At 37.0% G+C, this 15,630-nt stretch overlaps 1 protein-coding gene across 6 annotated transcripts in view; it reads left to right on the top strand.

The window, feature by feature from the left end:
• TRAK2 (trafficking kinesin protein 2) overlaps positions 1 to 12,776 on the top strand; it is a 33,160-nt gene extending 20,384 nt beyond the window's left edge. For all 6 annotated transcript variants that reach the window (XM_085228333.1, XM_010713449.4, XM_010713447.4 and 3 more), the window contains 11 exons: positions 546 to 755; positions 1,264 to 1,342; positions 2,867 to 2,997; positions 3,199 to 3,273; positions 4,128 to 4,244; positions 5,156 to 5,235; positions 5,836 to 6,036; positions 6,171 to 6,469; positions 6,835 to 7,110; positions 8,262 to 8,361; positions 8,864 to 12,776. In XM_085228333.1, the coding sequence (XP_085084459.1) occupies positions 546 to 755; positions 1,264 to 1,342; positions 2,867 to 2,997; positions 3,199 to 3,273; positions 4,128 to 4,244; positions 5,156 to 5,235; positions 5,836 to 6,036; positions 6,171 to 6,469; positions 6,835 to 7,110; positions 8,262 to 8,361; positions 8,864 to 9,542 (2,247 nt within the window). In that variant the 3' untranslated portion in view covers positions 9,543 to 12,776. The remainder of the gene's footprint in view (positions 1 to 545; positions 756 to 1,263; positions 1,343 to 2,866; positions 2,998 to 3,198; positions 3,274 to 4,127; positions 4,245 to 5,155; positions 5,236 to 5,835; positions 6,037 to 6,170; positions 6,470 to 6,834; positions 7,111 to 8,261; positions 8,362 to 8,863) is intronic.
• The last annotated feature ends 2,854 nt before the right edge of the window (positions 12,777 to 15,630 follow it).

The following is a 15,630-nucleotide window of genomic DNA, read 5'->3' as shown; positions in this document are numbered from 1 at the left end:
TAAAAATATCAATAAACAAAATTGAATCTGTCTTAACTTGAGATTTGTCTCTTCTCTTTTTTTCTTTGTCCTACAATTCATTTACTATACAGACTGGTGGGGACCATTCTGTGCACATACATAGATATCTACTGGTTCTTTTCTCCAGGAAGCTACAGTGCAGAAAAAGGGTCGTAAACAAAAAGATACTAGCTTGTTAAAATGTAAGATATAACAAGGCAGCTGGAAAATTATTTTAAAGTAAATGTCCTAAAAAAAAGAAGATAAACTATAGTAGGCTGTATTGTCCATTCCTGTATTACCTTAAATTTTCAGTCTCCTTTACAGTGCTAAAACTATGATTTTGTGAACTTCGTATAGGATACACAGGGCCTGAATCTTCTGTGCAAATATATATAAATTGATCATGACCAGTGAGCCGTTTTTAATCTCATTTTAGAGTAGAGCAGTGATATCCCAAGAATTGAGAGGCTGCATAAATAATATAATGTAATAGTGTTTAGCTAAACAGTAGTTCACAAGATGGTAATCTTGTTTTGTGCTAGGTTAACCAGCTCCAGCATGAACTATCAAAGAAGGATGACCTGCTTCGTATTGTTTCAATTGCTTCTGAGGAAAGCGAAACAGATTCTAGCTGTTCCACACCACTTCGTTTCAATGAGTCTTTCAGTGTGTCACAAGGTCTCTTGCAGCTGGATATCTTGCAAGATAAACTCAGGGAGTTGGAGGAAGAGAACCTTGCTCTCCGATCGAAGGTATAGCTGAGTTACAGTATGTACTATGTATGCTGGATATGAGATAAATTAGAACTGTTTAAAAATCTAGCATCTGGGCTTCTCTTTAAACATAGAGGTGTTTTGTTTCACTGTCTACACATCATATCTAACCACATTTCCTCCACTCTCCACATCCTTCTGTTTCCTTCACTACTATTATGTTCAAAGACCTCTACTCCTATCACAATGCCTTTATGTTATATGTGAATCTATGTGAGCACCCAGCTGAAGAATGTAGATGTATCAGACCCTCGAGTGTTTGTGACCTGTTCTGGTGTAAATCTAACTGCAATTAGTAGCAGTATTTTTGAAAATTGTGTTGAGATTACATCTTAGTTTGGTATTAGGGATTAAATAAATAAACAAATTCTTATGAAGACAAAGAGAGGGCAGATTCTTCACTTGCAGCAATGTCTGAAATAAAATTTGTAGCATTAACATATATATACATAAACTGAAATGGGAAGACTGATTTATTTTTTTTAAGGCCTGCCATCTGAAGACAGAAACCATTACGTATGAAGAGAAGGAACAGCAGTTAGTCAATGACTGTGTCAGAGAGCTCCGTGAGTATCCAAGTTGTATCTTGCAATAGCAAAGCAGTACTTGAACACCTGCTGCCTAAAGTTTCTCTTGTTCATCCCTGAATTAAAAAATGAGCTTCAGTAATTTCTGCCAGTTATTTGAGTTTTGCTCTTTTACCAAGTGTGAACGTCTTTTGTTCTGTATTCCATGAAGTTTCATTGTGGTATTCACCTTCAGCACAAAACCTAAATTGAAGACTACAGACACTGGAAAATAGATGAATTCGAATTGGCAAGTGTTTTGATGTGTCTGGAACAGTTGTCTAAATTTGCCTTGAGGACTACTTACTTGCAGAGAATGGCACTTATTTTGTTACTTTGGGGTTTTTTTGATGATTGTATCTTTATATTTTTTTAATCAGTAATCATTTTACATGGTCTGATTCTTTTGTGCATAATAAGCCCCCCCGATACTTTAAGTTTGCTTTTTTATTTTTGTATGCAACCACCATAAAGAAGACTGGCTGCCTGTTTCTTCTCTTTTAAGATAGCCATGCAACAGTATGAACTGATACCTAGCTAGTTGTTAATTTACTATTTTGTCTGTAGAAACTTATATCCATTGCAAATGAATGTTAATTTCTTAAAACCTCTCAATTTTTCCTTCAGTGAGAATTTTCTTGAGTTCTGTTTTGTCTAACTTCATAGCATATATAAGCTTACTAGCCAGTTTAGGCTCTCAGAATCTTTTTCCACAGAGTGCCTACTGTGCAGCTTTAAAATTTGTGTCTTCAGGAAAGTGATCCTAACTATGACATCAAATGCTTGTAGGCCCTTGGGCAAGATTTTATCCTGTAGCAAACCTGTGAGATACAATAATCACTATCAATTAAAGATAATTTACACTGCTTTAAAAGATAAGTATTTAGCACTTTTAGAGAATCATTTTTCTAACTCAAATTCCAGTAAGACTGATGAAATTTCTTTTTTTTTTTTTTTTTAAGAAATAAGATTTTCCTTGCTCTAAGGTTATCTTCTAAATCTGCGGTCTGACCTTTTATGCAAGATAGATCGTACTTTATTATGACTTTGTACATGTGCCCTGAAAGCATAGCAAGAAGCTATCTGTATAAAATACTTCAGCCTTTTGAGGTGCTTTGTCACTTTTCTTCAGGAGACGTTCAAAGAAAATAAAAATAACCACTGGAAATTGTGTGCAGTGGGTCTTTGGGGAACAGACAGTTATTAGAATCAAAAGATAGATTAAGAGGTGTATGCTGTATTGAGAAAGTGTGAAAAAATCTTTGCATACAAGAAATGGTAGATCAGCTCAGAGCCTGCTTTCTTCAGCATATTCCAATAAATCTAGTCTTGATTACGGGTCCTGTGTCACTTGAAATAATTTGTAGTGGCTTGTCTTGGTTCTGTTATGGTCATTGATCCTATCTTTGCTATGCATATCAGTTTCTGCATACTCAATTTTCAGTACATTACACCTTCATTTGAAGTTAACTTTTTCTTTTAATTCCTTAAAGCCCTTGATTGAGTTGCTTTTATATTTTGTAGGGCAAACAAATGCTCAAATTTCCAGAATAACAGAGGAATTGTCAGAGAAGAGTGAGGAGCTGGTTCGCTACCAGGAAGAGATTTCATCCCTTTTGTCTCAGATTGTTGATCTTCAGCATAAACTCAAAGAAGTAAGGGACTGCTGATGAAATGTGTATGCATGTGTGTGTGTGCACGTACACACAAGGAGATATGAGTACTTGCAGTGGGTGAAAATAGACTTGTGAGGTGGGGGTTACATCACTGTGACTGTTTCAGGAAAGTATGGCAGCGAATCAACTCTCTCAAGGAAATCAACTAAGAAAATAATAGACACCTTTTTGTGCTTTCAGCATGTGATTGAGAAGGAAGAGCTGAAACTTCACTTACAAGCTTCCAAAGATGCTCAGAGACAACTGACAGCAGAGGTACTTAAGGTGCATGTGCACGTTTGTGTGTGTAACAGAATACAAGAGAAATAAAACTAAATGACAAGAGGAACTTTCTTCTTTTTAATTATTATTTATTTTAAAATTATTTATTTATTCATTTTTCATTATGGTAGGAGCCAAATGATAGGAGGAAAAGAATAATTGCTTTGAAACATACTTTCGTGGTTCATAAGAGTCTGAAAGGCAAAGAGAATGTTCCAAGTAGATAGATTTTACTTATTTTTCTTAGTTGTTATGAAAAAGAATGCATTAATATGAATATTACTGATTACCAACAGCACTGTAGCTCACTGTAGCTTAAGGAAATTCTCTTCCTTCTTTTGCATTTGTAGTTACGGTATTTGCAGGTTTTTTATGTACTTTGGTTTTAATTCTGTACTCCTTTGAGTCTTAATTTGGACTTTGTCCCTCACCACTGAAATCGGTGTGAGTGTTGTTCTGAGTGTAGTTATAGAATCACTGAATGGTTTCAGTTGGAAGGGACTTTTTAGATCATCTGGTTCCAACCCCCCTGCTATAGGCAGGGATGCCTCCACTAGACCAGATTACTCACAGCCCATCATCCAGCCTGGCCTTACGTGCTTCCCTTGTAGAGGAGGTGCTCCAGTCCTCTGGTCATCTTCATGGCCCTTGACTAGACCCACTCCTAGAGCTCCATGTCTTTCTTGTGTCTATTATTGCTTTCAATTTTAGATGCTATCATGTGCTGTGTAAAGGTTGAAACATGGTACTGAATCCATCCCATCTATACAAGTTACTCAGTTTCACTGTGTCTTTTTGTTTTGCTTCTGTTGGAGGTTAATGGTATCATGTCGTCTTTTCTCTTTCAGTTACATGAGTTGCAAGATCGGAATGCAGAGTGTTTGGGGATGCTGCATGAATCTCAAGAAGAAGTGAAGTTGCTGCGCAGCAGAGCCAGCTCCGTTGCTTGTCTCTGCCACCCTCAGGCATGTGGAACATTTCCTGTGGTAACAATACTGCTGCTATGGTGTATACCTACTGGCACAAATGGCCTGGAGTAAACAGCTGTTACCTGCACTGCAGTGGAAACCATTTTGTTATAGGCGAAGAAGCTGAGGTTTTCCAGTTTTTTAAGGTGCACACTTCTGAGTGTACACCGTTCATATTTAGTAAATTAATCATTCACTTGCCATTTTATGATATTACGATAGCTTTTCCTTTTTATGTGACTTCTATTTTAAGTACAGGAATTGATATGTTCAGTTGTTAGAGTTCAGTTGTGCTAGTATATTGTTAAATTTTATAACTTGACAATATTTAAGAAACCATTTTTTTGAGAGTTCAAACAGCGTTTTTTTCCTTTAAGTATCTTATGATGTGCTTTTATGTCCTTATCTCTTTATCTTGTGAAATTGAACTTTAAGCATAATCAGAAATGTGTTAGACTAATTGCTGAAGATAACTAGACCAATGGAAAAAAATGTTAAAAGCTTTTATTTTTTTCTTAGTATCAGGAATATTCTGAATACTGTATCACAAATTTCTGGGCTGTGCTGGGAATTTGTCAAGTTTTGATTGGTCATTCTGCTTATACAGAAACTCTCATGTGTGTTTTGACCTTGTAAGAAGTGCTCTTATCAAGCGTAATTTAAGAAGCCAAGAGTACCAAGAAAGTAGATTTTGCTATTCAGAGCTGAACAGTTTTATGTAGATGTTATTATGGTGTAAAACTTACTTCTCCCCACCTTCAGAGACTGGAAGGTCTATGCATTATACTCTGTGTGAAACATATCTATGAGGAAAAAAATTGAAAATTTTCAAGTATTTTGAGAGATGTTTTCTGCTAAAATTATTGTATTTAATTTGTCAACTCTTCTGGTTCTCTTTTTTTCTCTAGGATTCCCTTGCAGCAGAAATTGAAGGGACAATGCGGAAAGAATTGAGTCAGGTTGATGAATCTCTCCTATCCAAGCAAAAGTATGTTTTTAGATATCTTTGTGACATTTCAGTACTTTTCCATATGCTTATATTAGGTAAGGTGAGCTATCTGGAAATCTGTAAGTGTGAACTTTCATTCTACAGTAAGTTTTCTATATAGCTTAAAAAAAAAATTAGCTGGTAGACTTTTCAACTTTGAAATCTATTATTCTTAATTGTTTCCATGATGAAGCTGGAAATTTGCTAGAAGACTGTTATCTCATTTTTTGATTTCTGAGATTTTTGATGCAGATGCTCTGACAAGCAGCACTAGTTTTATCATTTTGACTACTTATAGAAAAATTATCTGGCTAGTGATATTATAGCTTAAATATTGATAACAATTTCTAAAGCTCTGAAGATTTATTCCTGAGACCACACTTCTGAGCAAGAGTTAAATATAAGCTTCTAAAATTTCTCAAATAGTTGTCAGTAGACTGTTTTGTTCCTCCAGGTCAAAGTAAGCAGTAATTCTGATATTAATAGAGGAGTGTCTTAGGTAATTCTGTTCTTCTGTAGTCTTTGGCAAATTTGTTGCGCAAAACTTTGTTATCCTTTTAGAAATGCTTCTGAAACCTGTATTTGGTTTTTTTTCTGCAGGAGTCAACAGAAACGAGTATTTGACACTGTCAGGGTTGCTAATGTTACTCGTGGCCGCTCTTCTTCTTTTCCTGCTCCATTACCAATCCCTGGATCTAATAGGTCAAGTGTTGTTATGACAGCAAAGCCTTTTCAGTCTGGCATACAGATGGAAAGCCATGCACAGATGATCCAGAGGAGCAGCTCTGAGAAGAATTTGAAGTAGGAAACAGTCTATTATTGTCTTTCTAAACTGATATACTTAAAACTAAATCCACACTGGACTCTTACTACATAAGAGAAAAATATTTAATTTAGTGGTCTCCATATCTGTTATTATTTCTTGTTTCTCACAGGGGCAGACATAAGCCTGGCCAGCCAGGAACTCCTGGAGACAATGACTTAGTCACAGCTCTGCACAGACTCTCTCTCCGTCACCAGAACTATCTGAGTGAAAAACAGTTCTTCGAGGAGGAGTGGGAGCGCAAAATGCATTTGCTGACTAAGCAGAAGGAAGGGGCTAGTGGTTATAGTACACCAACAGAAAGTTGTTTTTCCTTGGGTACAAACTCAGAATTCACCGATCTCTCTGCCAGCTCCAGTAACCTCCGTGTCCTTCTACCAGAAAAACTGCAAATTGTCAAGCCCATCGAAGGTAAGCAGATGATCTTCCTTCAGAAGATCTCCTTCAGGAGAAAAAGATTTGATATTAATTTGCCAACTGACTTGTCATGTATATAGACAGACATGATAATTAATAAGGGGAAAAAGCATTATTGTTGGCTTTGTGCCAACTAGCTCATCAATATCACTTTGTATTTGAGCTTTCTTACATGGTGCTAAATGTTAGGCTTTTTCTAGCTCTTGGCATCGCCATCCAAGTGCACTGTGTGCTTCAGCAACAGCACCAGATGGCTGAAATTGTTGTGATCTTGTGTACTTGTAGTGTACAAGTGTTCTTGTAACTCAATGTAGTAGTAGGTATTGGCTCTCTGAAACCATTCTCTTTTGTCGCACCAGGATCTCAGACCCTGTTTCACTGGCAGCAGCTTGCTCGACCCAACCTAGGCACCATTCTTGACCCAAGACCAGGTGTTGTTACAAAAGGTTTTACCCCTCTGACCGATGATTCTGTGCACCGCATCTCTGACTTGGAGGAGGATGACGAAGAAGAAGGAGAAGGAGGTATAACATTTCAAGTGCAACAATCCTTCCTGGAGAAGAAGTCTGCAGAGGCAAAACCAGTGTCAGGGATTTTCCTGTCACCTATCACTTCAGTAGCAGTACCACTCACTGGTAAGAAGCACAGTTACTGATTTTGTTCCTCCTTTTGTATGCTGATTTCTGAGGTTTTAATGCATACTTGATGCCTTGATAATTGTAGCCGTTTACAAATTGTCCACCCTCCACATTTGAGTCTGCAGTAAATTTGTTAGGGAAACATTCTCAGTTTCATCTACACGCTACAAAATATAGTGCTGGGGGTTGTAGAAGGTGATGTTTGTCTTCTATGTCAGTTTTTTAATTAGGTGGTACAAGACTGCTGGAAAACTTACCTGGGATAAGGGTACATCTGAATAACTATATGCTAAGCAGTTATCTTATAAACAATTGAAGATGACCAGTATCTTCCATTTAATTATCAAAAATGTGCTATGTTTGTTAGTAAAAGGTGTAAAGCTTAGATTCTGTGGAAAACAGTGCCTTACAAAGGTGAGGATGGATATCCTAACATTAAATTTCTATCAAACCCCTCATGGGAAAATTACGTATTGCAAACACTGATCTTATTTTTGTCAGAATACAAATCCTTAAGGAAGGCTGATGTCAAAGAATGGGAAAAACATCCCTGCTTTCTCCTAGCACATGGGCTTCATCACTGTTTATGTGCTGAGCTCTCTGATTGCAGTGTGGGCTTACAGACCAAGATTTTTTATCAGGATTCTACTTTTTGTTAGGTTTCATTTAGTTTAGGAATATCTCCACTGACTTAGTTTTCTGCAGAATTCTTTACTACAGTAGTTCAAAGTGCTAGTTCAAATGCAACTTAATACATGTGGTACAGTTTCTTCTAATTCTTTTCATCTTCAGAGCATTTTATAAAGGCTAGATAGAAGCTTGTGCCTTGTTTTTTGGTTCAAGTTGGATGTCCATATTTCTTGTACTGCTAGTTAGCTTCCGTGGTTATGTTACTAACATTTGAAAAGCATAATTTCAGCTCATCTTAAATAGGAAAAAAACATAAAGCAAGAAAGTAAATGGATTTTAAAATAAACTAATTGTAGAATCTTTTTCTTAACTGAAATAACTGACTTTGCGACAATACTGTCTTTATCTTTTAAAAAAGCTAAAAATTAGCAGTGATAACATCATCTTAAACATTGCTTTCAGTAATTATGATTTGTCTCTACTTTTAACCTCATGGGATTGAATTCTCCACATTGCAGCCTTGAATCCTGGCAAGTGTCTGTCTTCAACAAATTCCACATTTACTTTTACTACTTGTAGAATCCTTCACCCGTCTGATGTCACCCAAGTTACTCCCAGGTATGGTGACTGCTGACATCTTGAGTTGCTGCATAGAATTAAATGGTTGCATTCTGACTTTTAATATATAGACAAATTAAAAAAAAAAAACAAAACAAAAAACAACAAGATATTTAGGCAACACATAAAATGTTATTCATTACAGGGGTTGCAGTTACAAAGGGGAAACTTGAAATTCTCCAGAATAAAACAGGAGTGTTTTTTTTTCCCCTTTGGTTCTTTTAAAAAAAACTAAGCTATTGCTTAGTGTTGTAACAATTATTTTTGTTTCCTTTCTCCATGTTCAGACATTAAAGATTATACATAAAAGATAAATGCTCTTTGTCAACCAGTATCTTCTGGATATTTTGCAGAGCACTAGTAGTGAATCCACTAAAGCTGAAACTGTCAAAAATATCAAGTTTACTTTTTCTTGAATCTTTCATATACTAAGAAGCAAATATAGAGCTGAGCTGTCGAATGCATACATTCATGTATCTTCTCTGTTTCACTTTTGTTTCAGTTCTACATCTGCCCCATTTTCACTTGGAAATAATGGCAAGAGCTTTGGAAACCATGTAGTGAGCACTCCAGCCATCTCTTACAGGCTTAGTATTGGAGAATTTCTCACCAACAGAGGAGATTCAACTACTACCCTCAGCAGTACCAGCAGTCTGGCTCAACTCTTGCAAGAGCGTGGCATCTCTGCCAAGGTTTATGATAGTCCCCTATTAGATAAACTGCCTCTGCTACAGCCCCCTCGTACAGTCCCCGTTCCTTCTACTCCACCAAATTCTCCTTCACGTTCACCTTGTCCTTCCCCTCCACCATTTGAGTCTCGAGTGCATCACTCAGAAAATTTCCTGGCTTCAAGACCAGCGGAAACATTCTTGCAGGAAATGTATGGCCTAAAGCCCTCCCGTAACGCTCCAGATGTAGGCCAGCTAAAGATGAACCTGGTGGACAGGCTGAAGAGGCTGGGTATTGCCAGGGTTGTCAAGCCCCCTGATACACAGGACCACAAGAAGAATCAGGGGGCAGAGGTTAGCTTGCGGAGGCCAGACTCGGCTGTGTTTTTAAATTCAGGTAGCAACTTAATGGCAGGACTGAGAAGAAACCAGAGTCTTCCAGCCATGATTGGAGCATTAGGAGCCCCAGTCTGCACACAGTCAACAAAAATGGATATCCTAAAAGAGGACTGATTGCTCTGGACACTGGCTTAGTAAATAATTCAAGAGGGATAAGCATCCAGTACAGAAAAGGTTAGGTGTGTTACAGAAGAGTTGGAGAAGGCATGTGCATGTTAAAAGGGGTGGGGAAAGAAGTGATAGGGTCAAGGAGAAAAGAACATTGCTTGGGTCTGGGAAAGAAGGCTTTTGTGGAAGATAAGAAAAGAAAGAAGAAACCAAAGCTTAGTTTTGAGATCTCTCCAGCATCTGTCTTAGCTTAAGTAAAAGTCCCACTGTAGATGTTTTCAGTATTTTAACCTTTTAAACTGTACTTGTAGGACTGTCTTGCAGGTGCAGTTCTATTTTTTCCACCATATGACTATAGTACTTATAATTTGCTAGCAGTCAGGCTGTGTCATTTGAATATGATATTAAGATAATAATCAGTCTGACCAGCATCATTTGTCCAAGTTCTTCTCTGTAGCAAATACAAAAACTTGGAACTACTTTAATTTTTGTATTTTCTAGCTCAGAAACTGCTCTTTTGAAATCCCCATGTTGAGAAGCAGAAGTGAGAACCTTTAATTTGACGTTTGAGCACAAAAATGAATGATAAGGATTTGTTTTTTTTTGAAAGAGTGCAATTGTGCTCAAAGAAGTTAATTTCTTTCTAGAGCTTCAGAAGCATACAATGGAAAGTGCAATGAATGAGAACTAAGAAGCATGAAAGTATGTATTAGGGTGAAAATTTCAAGCTAAGAAATCTTTTTTTTTTTTTTCACATACAAAGAAAAATCTCAGGCACGTTTCAATATTGCAAAAGGAAATAAATCTAGGTGCTTGATTCAGAGTTTGTTTTCATTTGGCATAAGCAGAGACCATTTACCTAAATGCTTGAAAAATCGGTAATCTGAATCTTGACAGCTAGGCATTCTGTACATTGGAGACTTTGGCAGCAACATCATGCCTTTTGTTCAGATATTCCTGATTTTAGACAGGATTTTGTTTGAAAGATTTCATTATGATCAGAATTTATCATTCTGTATTCAGAAAGTTGAAGATGAATGCCAGTGTTCTTTTTAGCATTTTATGAATGCAGATCAATTTGGCCTATGTTGAAATCATGTTTGAATGACGAAAAGTGGCTCTGACCTTGGTTCTGAATTAACAGTGAGGCAGACTTTTTGTCTTAAAAGAAAACACCACTGGAGAAGTCTGGTTTCAGAGTGACATTCAGCAAAGTATTATTGCCTATCATGCTTTTGGAATTCCTTCCTGACCAAGCTTCTAGTCATAACTGAATAATCTACAATAGATTTAAAATGTATCTTAAGAAAAAATATTTGTCTCCCATTCCTTGGGGGAATAGATCTTTGCCAGTGATCAGAATGGAAACAGGTTCTTAAATCTCTTTGTGATTTTTTTTTTTTTTTTTTTCCAGTATACCTAACATATTTGAATGATTTTAATGTTTGATTCCATAAGTTAGTTAGAGCAGCCAGTGTTTACCTTGGCTGTTAGAGTGTATGTGGGACATAGGTGGCATCTTTCTGGATGTATGGTGTGAAGCACTGGCATAATTACACTGATTTGCATTTGACATATGGCACATCCACACCCTTGTTGCTGCAGGATTGAGTGGAGTAGGGCAGGAAAAGAAAGCTTCTTAAACAGATTTATAATGTGGCCTTTCTGCTTTTACAGCCCTATGGATCTCATGATGACTGATATAGCAGTCTTTTTTTGTAAAAGGAAAAGGACTAACCACTTCAAACTTGCACAGGGACTCTCAGCAGAAACTTGTCTGTCAGCAGCGCACAGAAGTATTCAGGAACTCCTAGAGTTGCCTTTTGCTCTCTAAGAATCTTATGAAAGGTGAATTTTATTTGAAATACTATATACGGGTTAATTTGTTTTTTAAATGAAAAATATTTAATTCCTTCATGTAAATATTTATGTTTGTACTTCCTTAACTGTTCACTGGGCCTTACCTAGCTAAATAAGGTAAGAATGAAAGAGCTGGGGGGAGATATTCTTGCTCTCCAGTGAACTAAGGAATGAGTTGACAAAAGATTAGATAGTTTGGTTTAAACAGGGAAGTATATAATGTGTCAGAAGTCTGTCTGTTTTATGTACGCTTATTATAGGAATGCATCTAAGAGACAGATAATTTTTTAAAGTATTTCACTGTGTTTCTAACTAGCTTCATTATATAACTCCAGATCATTGCGTGTCTTATCAGCAGAAAAAGGAAAATAAATTAAATCCAAATTCCTTTGCAGACCACGTTTCCATTAAAAGCTATGTAATAGCACATTAATTAAATGCATGTTTCTTTTCAGGACAATTCCATTTTCTGTAGCCTAGCAATAGAGACTGGTTCCGTTCAAACGATATGATAGATGTTGTGAGGCTTGTTGGTTGTTTTCTGTAGGATCATTGGATACAAGAAGGAAGATGATCAAAGAGTTTGAATACTGTTGTGTTTGTATTCATCCAGTTCTTTGATGCCGTGGTACAGTACTTTTGAAATTCTGTGATGCATTTTGTATACGTGTGCCTAGCTTGCAGCACCAGGGAAAGTTGCTACATCTTCCAAGTTTACTTCTTGGTGCCAAAATCAAGCAGACAAACATATGTATTTCTGATAACATACTAAAGTTGCCATTATTCTAGGAACTCATTTGGGTTCCATTGTCTCTTGCAAGAGAGAAAATGAACGTGGATGACTTAGGTAGCTGAGATCTTGCTCAAGATCTTTTTGTCCTGCACAAATGTGATTTGGTTGAGTGAACTGATGGAGAATTGCACTTGTAGAGTGTTCTGCTACCTTGCAAATTTGAAACAAAAAACAGATGCTGCAAAGAAATCCATGCTGTATTTGTGAAAGTTCAAGACGCTGGAAAGGAAAATTTTGTAGTGTCTACATTTATTCAGGTTGGCTTAAATCAAGTACAGGTTTATAACTTTCTAGTTGTACAGGTGCACAGTTCAAGCTTCACGTGTTTGATAAACTTGGAGATACCTGCACACTCAAAATACCTGTGGTCTGATGAAGTCAAAAGTCTACTGCTGTCAAAGAGCATTACAGAGGGAATGAGGATAATAGGTTTGAGCCTCTTTTGGCTGCTACACAAAGGGATTACAGACAATGTTTGAACGGTCTGGGAATGTTTGTTTTTTTCCATCTGCTTTTTGCACCTACTGTTGTTTCATGGTGGAATGTAAATTTCATAATAAACATGTATAACATGTCCTTTTTCAGTATGTTGGTCTTCTTGTGTGGTTTCTTCCAGATGTCATCATCTGTTCTGCAGTGTTATTTAGTCAAATTGAAATTAGAGCTTTTTGACAGTTGGCTAGAATTTAGTGATTGGTGTACAGACTTAGTGAATTGGTATCTGCATAAGTATTGCATATAAAAGCTATCTTAGAAATTGATTCCAAAACTTGATCAGGCTGTGCTAGTCTGTTTGCAGTTGTGTTCATACTTAAGCAATTAAAGGAAATATAGATGTGTAATACAAGTTGTGGTCAGACTTTGACTGCAGTTTAGATGTGTTGGTTAAATCTAGAAAACAACACTTAATATGCTGCTTTTTGAAAAACATTTTACTTATGAGTGATAAAACTTCACATAAAATCACAAAATGCTCGTCAGCTTCTAAGCAGAATATTTGAATGTGAGCCTCAATTGAAATCACCATGCTTACGTTTTCTGGTACTACAGCAGCTAATGCTGCATTCTTCTAGCAATATTGTGACAAGTAGAAAGAAGCAAAAAAGAGACTGGACTACTCTGCTACAATTAAGTATCTGTCTAGGTCAGTGGCTTTGTTTGTGTTTATTTTATGGTCTCCTGTTTGGAAATATATATTCTTCCCTTGTTTTTTCTTCAGACCTTCAAGGGAAGATTGTTTGAGCTTTTTACAAGAAAGTGTGTGATTTTTGTATCTCAGTAACTGTACTTCTATTAGCCTTCCTCTGTGTTTGTGATAAAGTGGGAGCAGACACTGAAACCAAGCTACTTATCCTTGAAGAGTACTCCCTTTGTGCACGTCTCATGAAATTTCATATGCACAGAGGTGCCCAATTTTTGCCTGCAGTTGTGCATACCTCCAACACGTGTCCTTGCACCTGCTTTTGTGGCAGAAAGGCCCAGATTGTTTTCCTGAAAATGCTCAATTACTTCCATGGTACAGACTGGGAACAGCATTTATTGCAATTAATAGGTTTTTACTAAAATTTGTCTAATTTAATAACTGATAGCAGAACATCGCCAGAAATTAGGAACCACCATTATCCTATGGTAAGTATCTTGTATTTATTTAGCTATCTTTTCTGACATGAGAGGGTGGCAAAGGACTGGAACCCTTGTCTGACTGAAACTGACTTTTCAGCTCAGCATTTCATATGCTGAATATTGAGCTGGACATCCTGCAGAGAGATTCTTCTCCTACAAGTCTCTGCAACTGTTGTACGTACAGGTGGTTAGGCAGGGTCAAGCCACAAGATGGAATGCCTGCATCTGCATTGCAAAAGAAGTTCCCCAAGTTTGCTTCACCAACATGTATGCAACTTGCATTGTTGCCTAATATTCACCATATTTATGCAGCTAGAAGGCTGTACGTCTGTGGAAGAAATGGTGATCTACGTAGAGCTGCATTACTAGGGTAGTACTACTGCGAATACACGAGGATAAAAGAATGTCCTAACTCTCTGTGAAATTTAGGCTATTTCAAACAATATGTGTGCCTCAGCAGCACACACAGATCCTTCGAAGTCTTATTGGTAGTTGTGTTGCTTTATGTATTTGTTACAAGACCAGGAACATTAGAGGTAGAGGGAATTTCCTTTTTTCTTCATATGCATGAGTGTAATTAGTCTGCAGAGCTGCTGGGATTCCTTGTGAATCAGTAAGATAGTTGCTTTATAGAGGAAACCAATTATAAGAGTTTGAAAGGGCACACATCTAATTCCTATTTGAAGAAAAGTTGCCAATCTGATTATATGAGGAGATTCCTATTAAGACCTTGCTTTTGGGATGCATTTATCTTGCTGGAAAATTCCCCCAGATTTTTTATATCATGTTCTCCTGGGGCAAGTATTTCCCTCAGAATAGGTAACTGTAGTTGCTGTAGTTTTTTTTCCTTTAATTAAGAGTTGCCTATGCAAGCTTGCTGTCAGATTGTTCTGATGTCAAATCTCTGGGCTCACTTAAATTTTGTCAGCAATACAAGCTTAAAAGACATTCCAACCTCCACCCAAAGGAAAGGGAACTGTACAACTTGCATTTGGCTATAACTGGTCCCCAGCTGGCTAATCTGCAGTGTAACAAGCAGATTTAGAATTATATTTAGAATAGCAGGAGCCCAGGGTGTATGTACAGAAGAACAGAACGTTACTGAAGAATACAGGTGTGATGTAAAAGGTAAAGTACTAAACAGTATGTATGGAGAGAGAATCTTGGGTGAAAATCCAAAATAAAAAAGGTCACACTGGTAGCAAAGAGTGAAGAAATATTCAGCAGAGGAATCTAGGGAATTACATTCCAAAAATGGTTCAACTGAAGACTTATCTAAAATCAGCTAAATAGTCACCTACATTAGTATCATTACTGTGCACATAGTAATCAGAGGAGGCAGTATGTCTTTAAAGAGCTGTTCACTTATCTAGTAAATTCTTTTTTTGTTATGCCTACAACAGAGACTCGAAAGTCAGCAAGGTAAGTAACATAAGCATAATGCCACACCTGTGCTTGGATTTGTGATTGGACTTGTGATTGGAATGTTAAGAGTACTGTAGGTAAAGGATACTGTGAAATGCAGGTCACAGCCCAGGATGCTGGAGGACAAGTTCTTGATTTATTTTTGAGGAGAACTGAGACTAATCTGAATGATTTAAAGCAGAGGAGTGTGTAAGAAAATACTGATATGAGCTGATGCATTCTATAAAATTTGCAGTCCCCTGCCTTTTATTTTATGGAAAGTTAAACATAAAAATACACAAGGCTTTATATGAATTTGTATTTGAAAAGTATCTCAATAAAACAACAGCAACGTATGGTACATCTGGAAGGGCCCTCAATCTATTGTAAGGATGCAAACTGGAGACCAGCTTT

Source organism: Meleagris gallopavo, chromosome 7 (assembly GCF_905368555.1).
Source record: "Meleagris gallopavo chromosome 7, MGAL_WU_HG_1.1, whole genome shotgun sequence".
NCBI classification, from domain to species: domain Eukaryota; kingdom Metazoa; phylum Chordata; class Aves; order Galliformes; family Phasianidae; genus Meleagris; species Meleagris gallopavo.
This window is presented reverse-complemented; position numbering and strand designations above follow the sequence as displayed.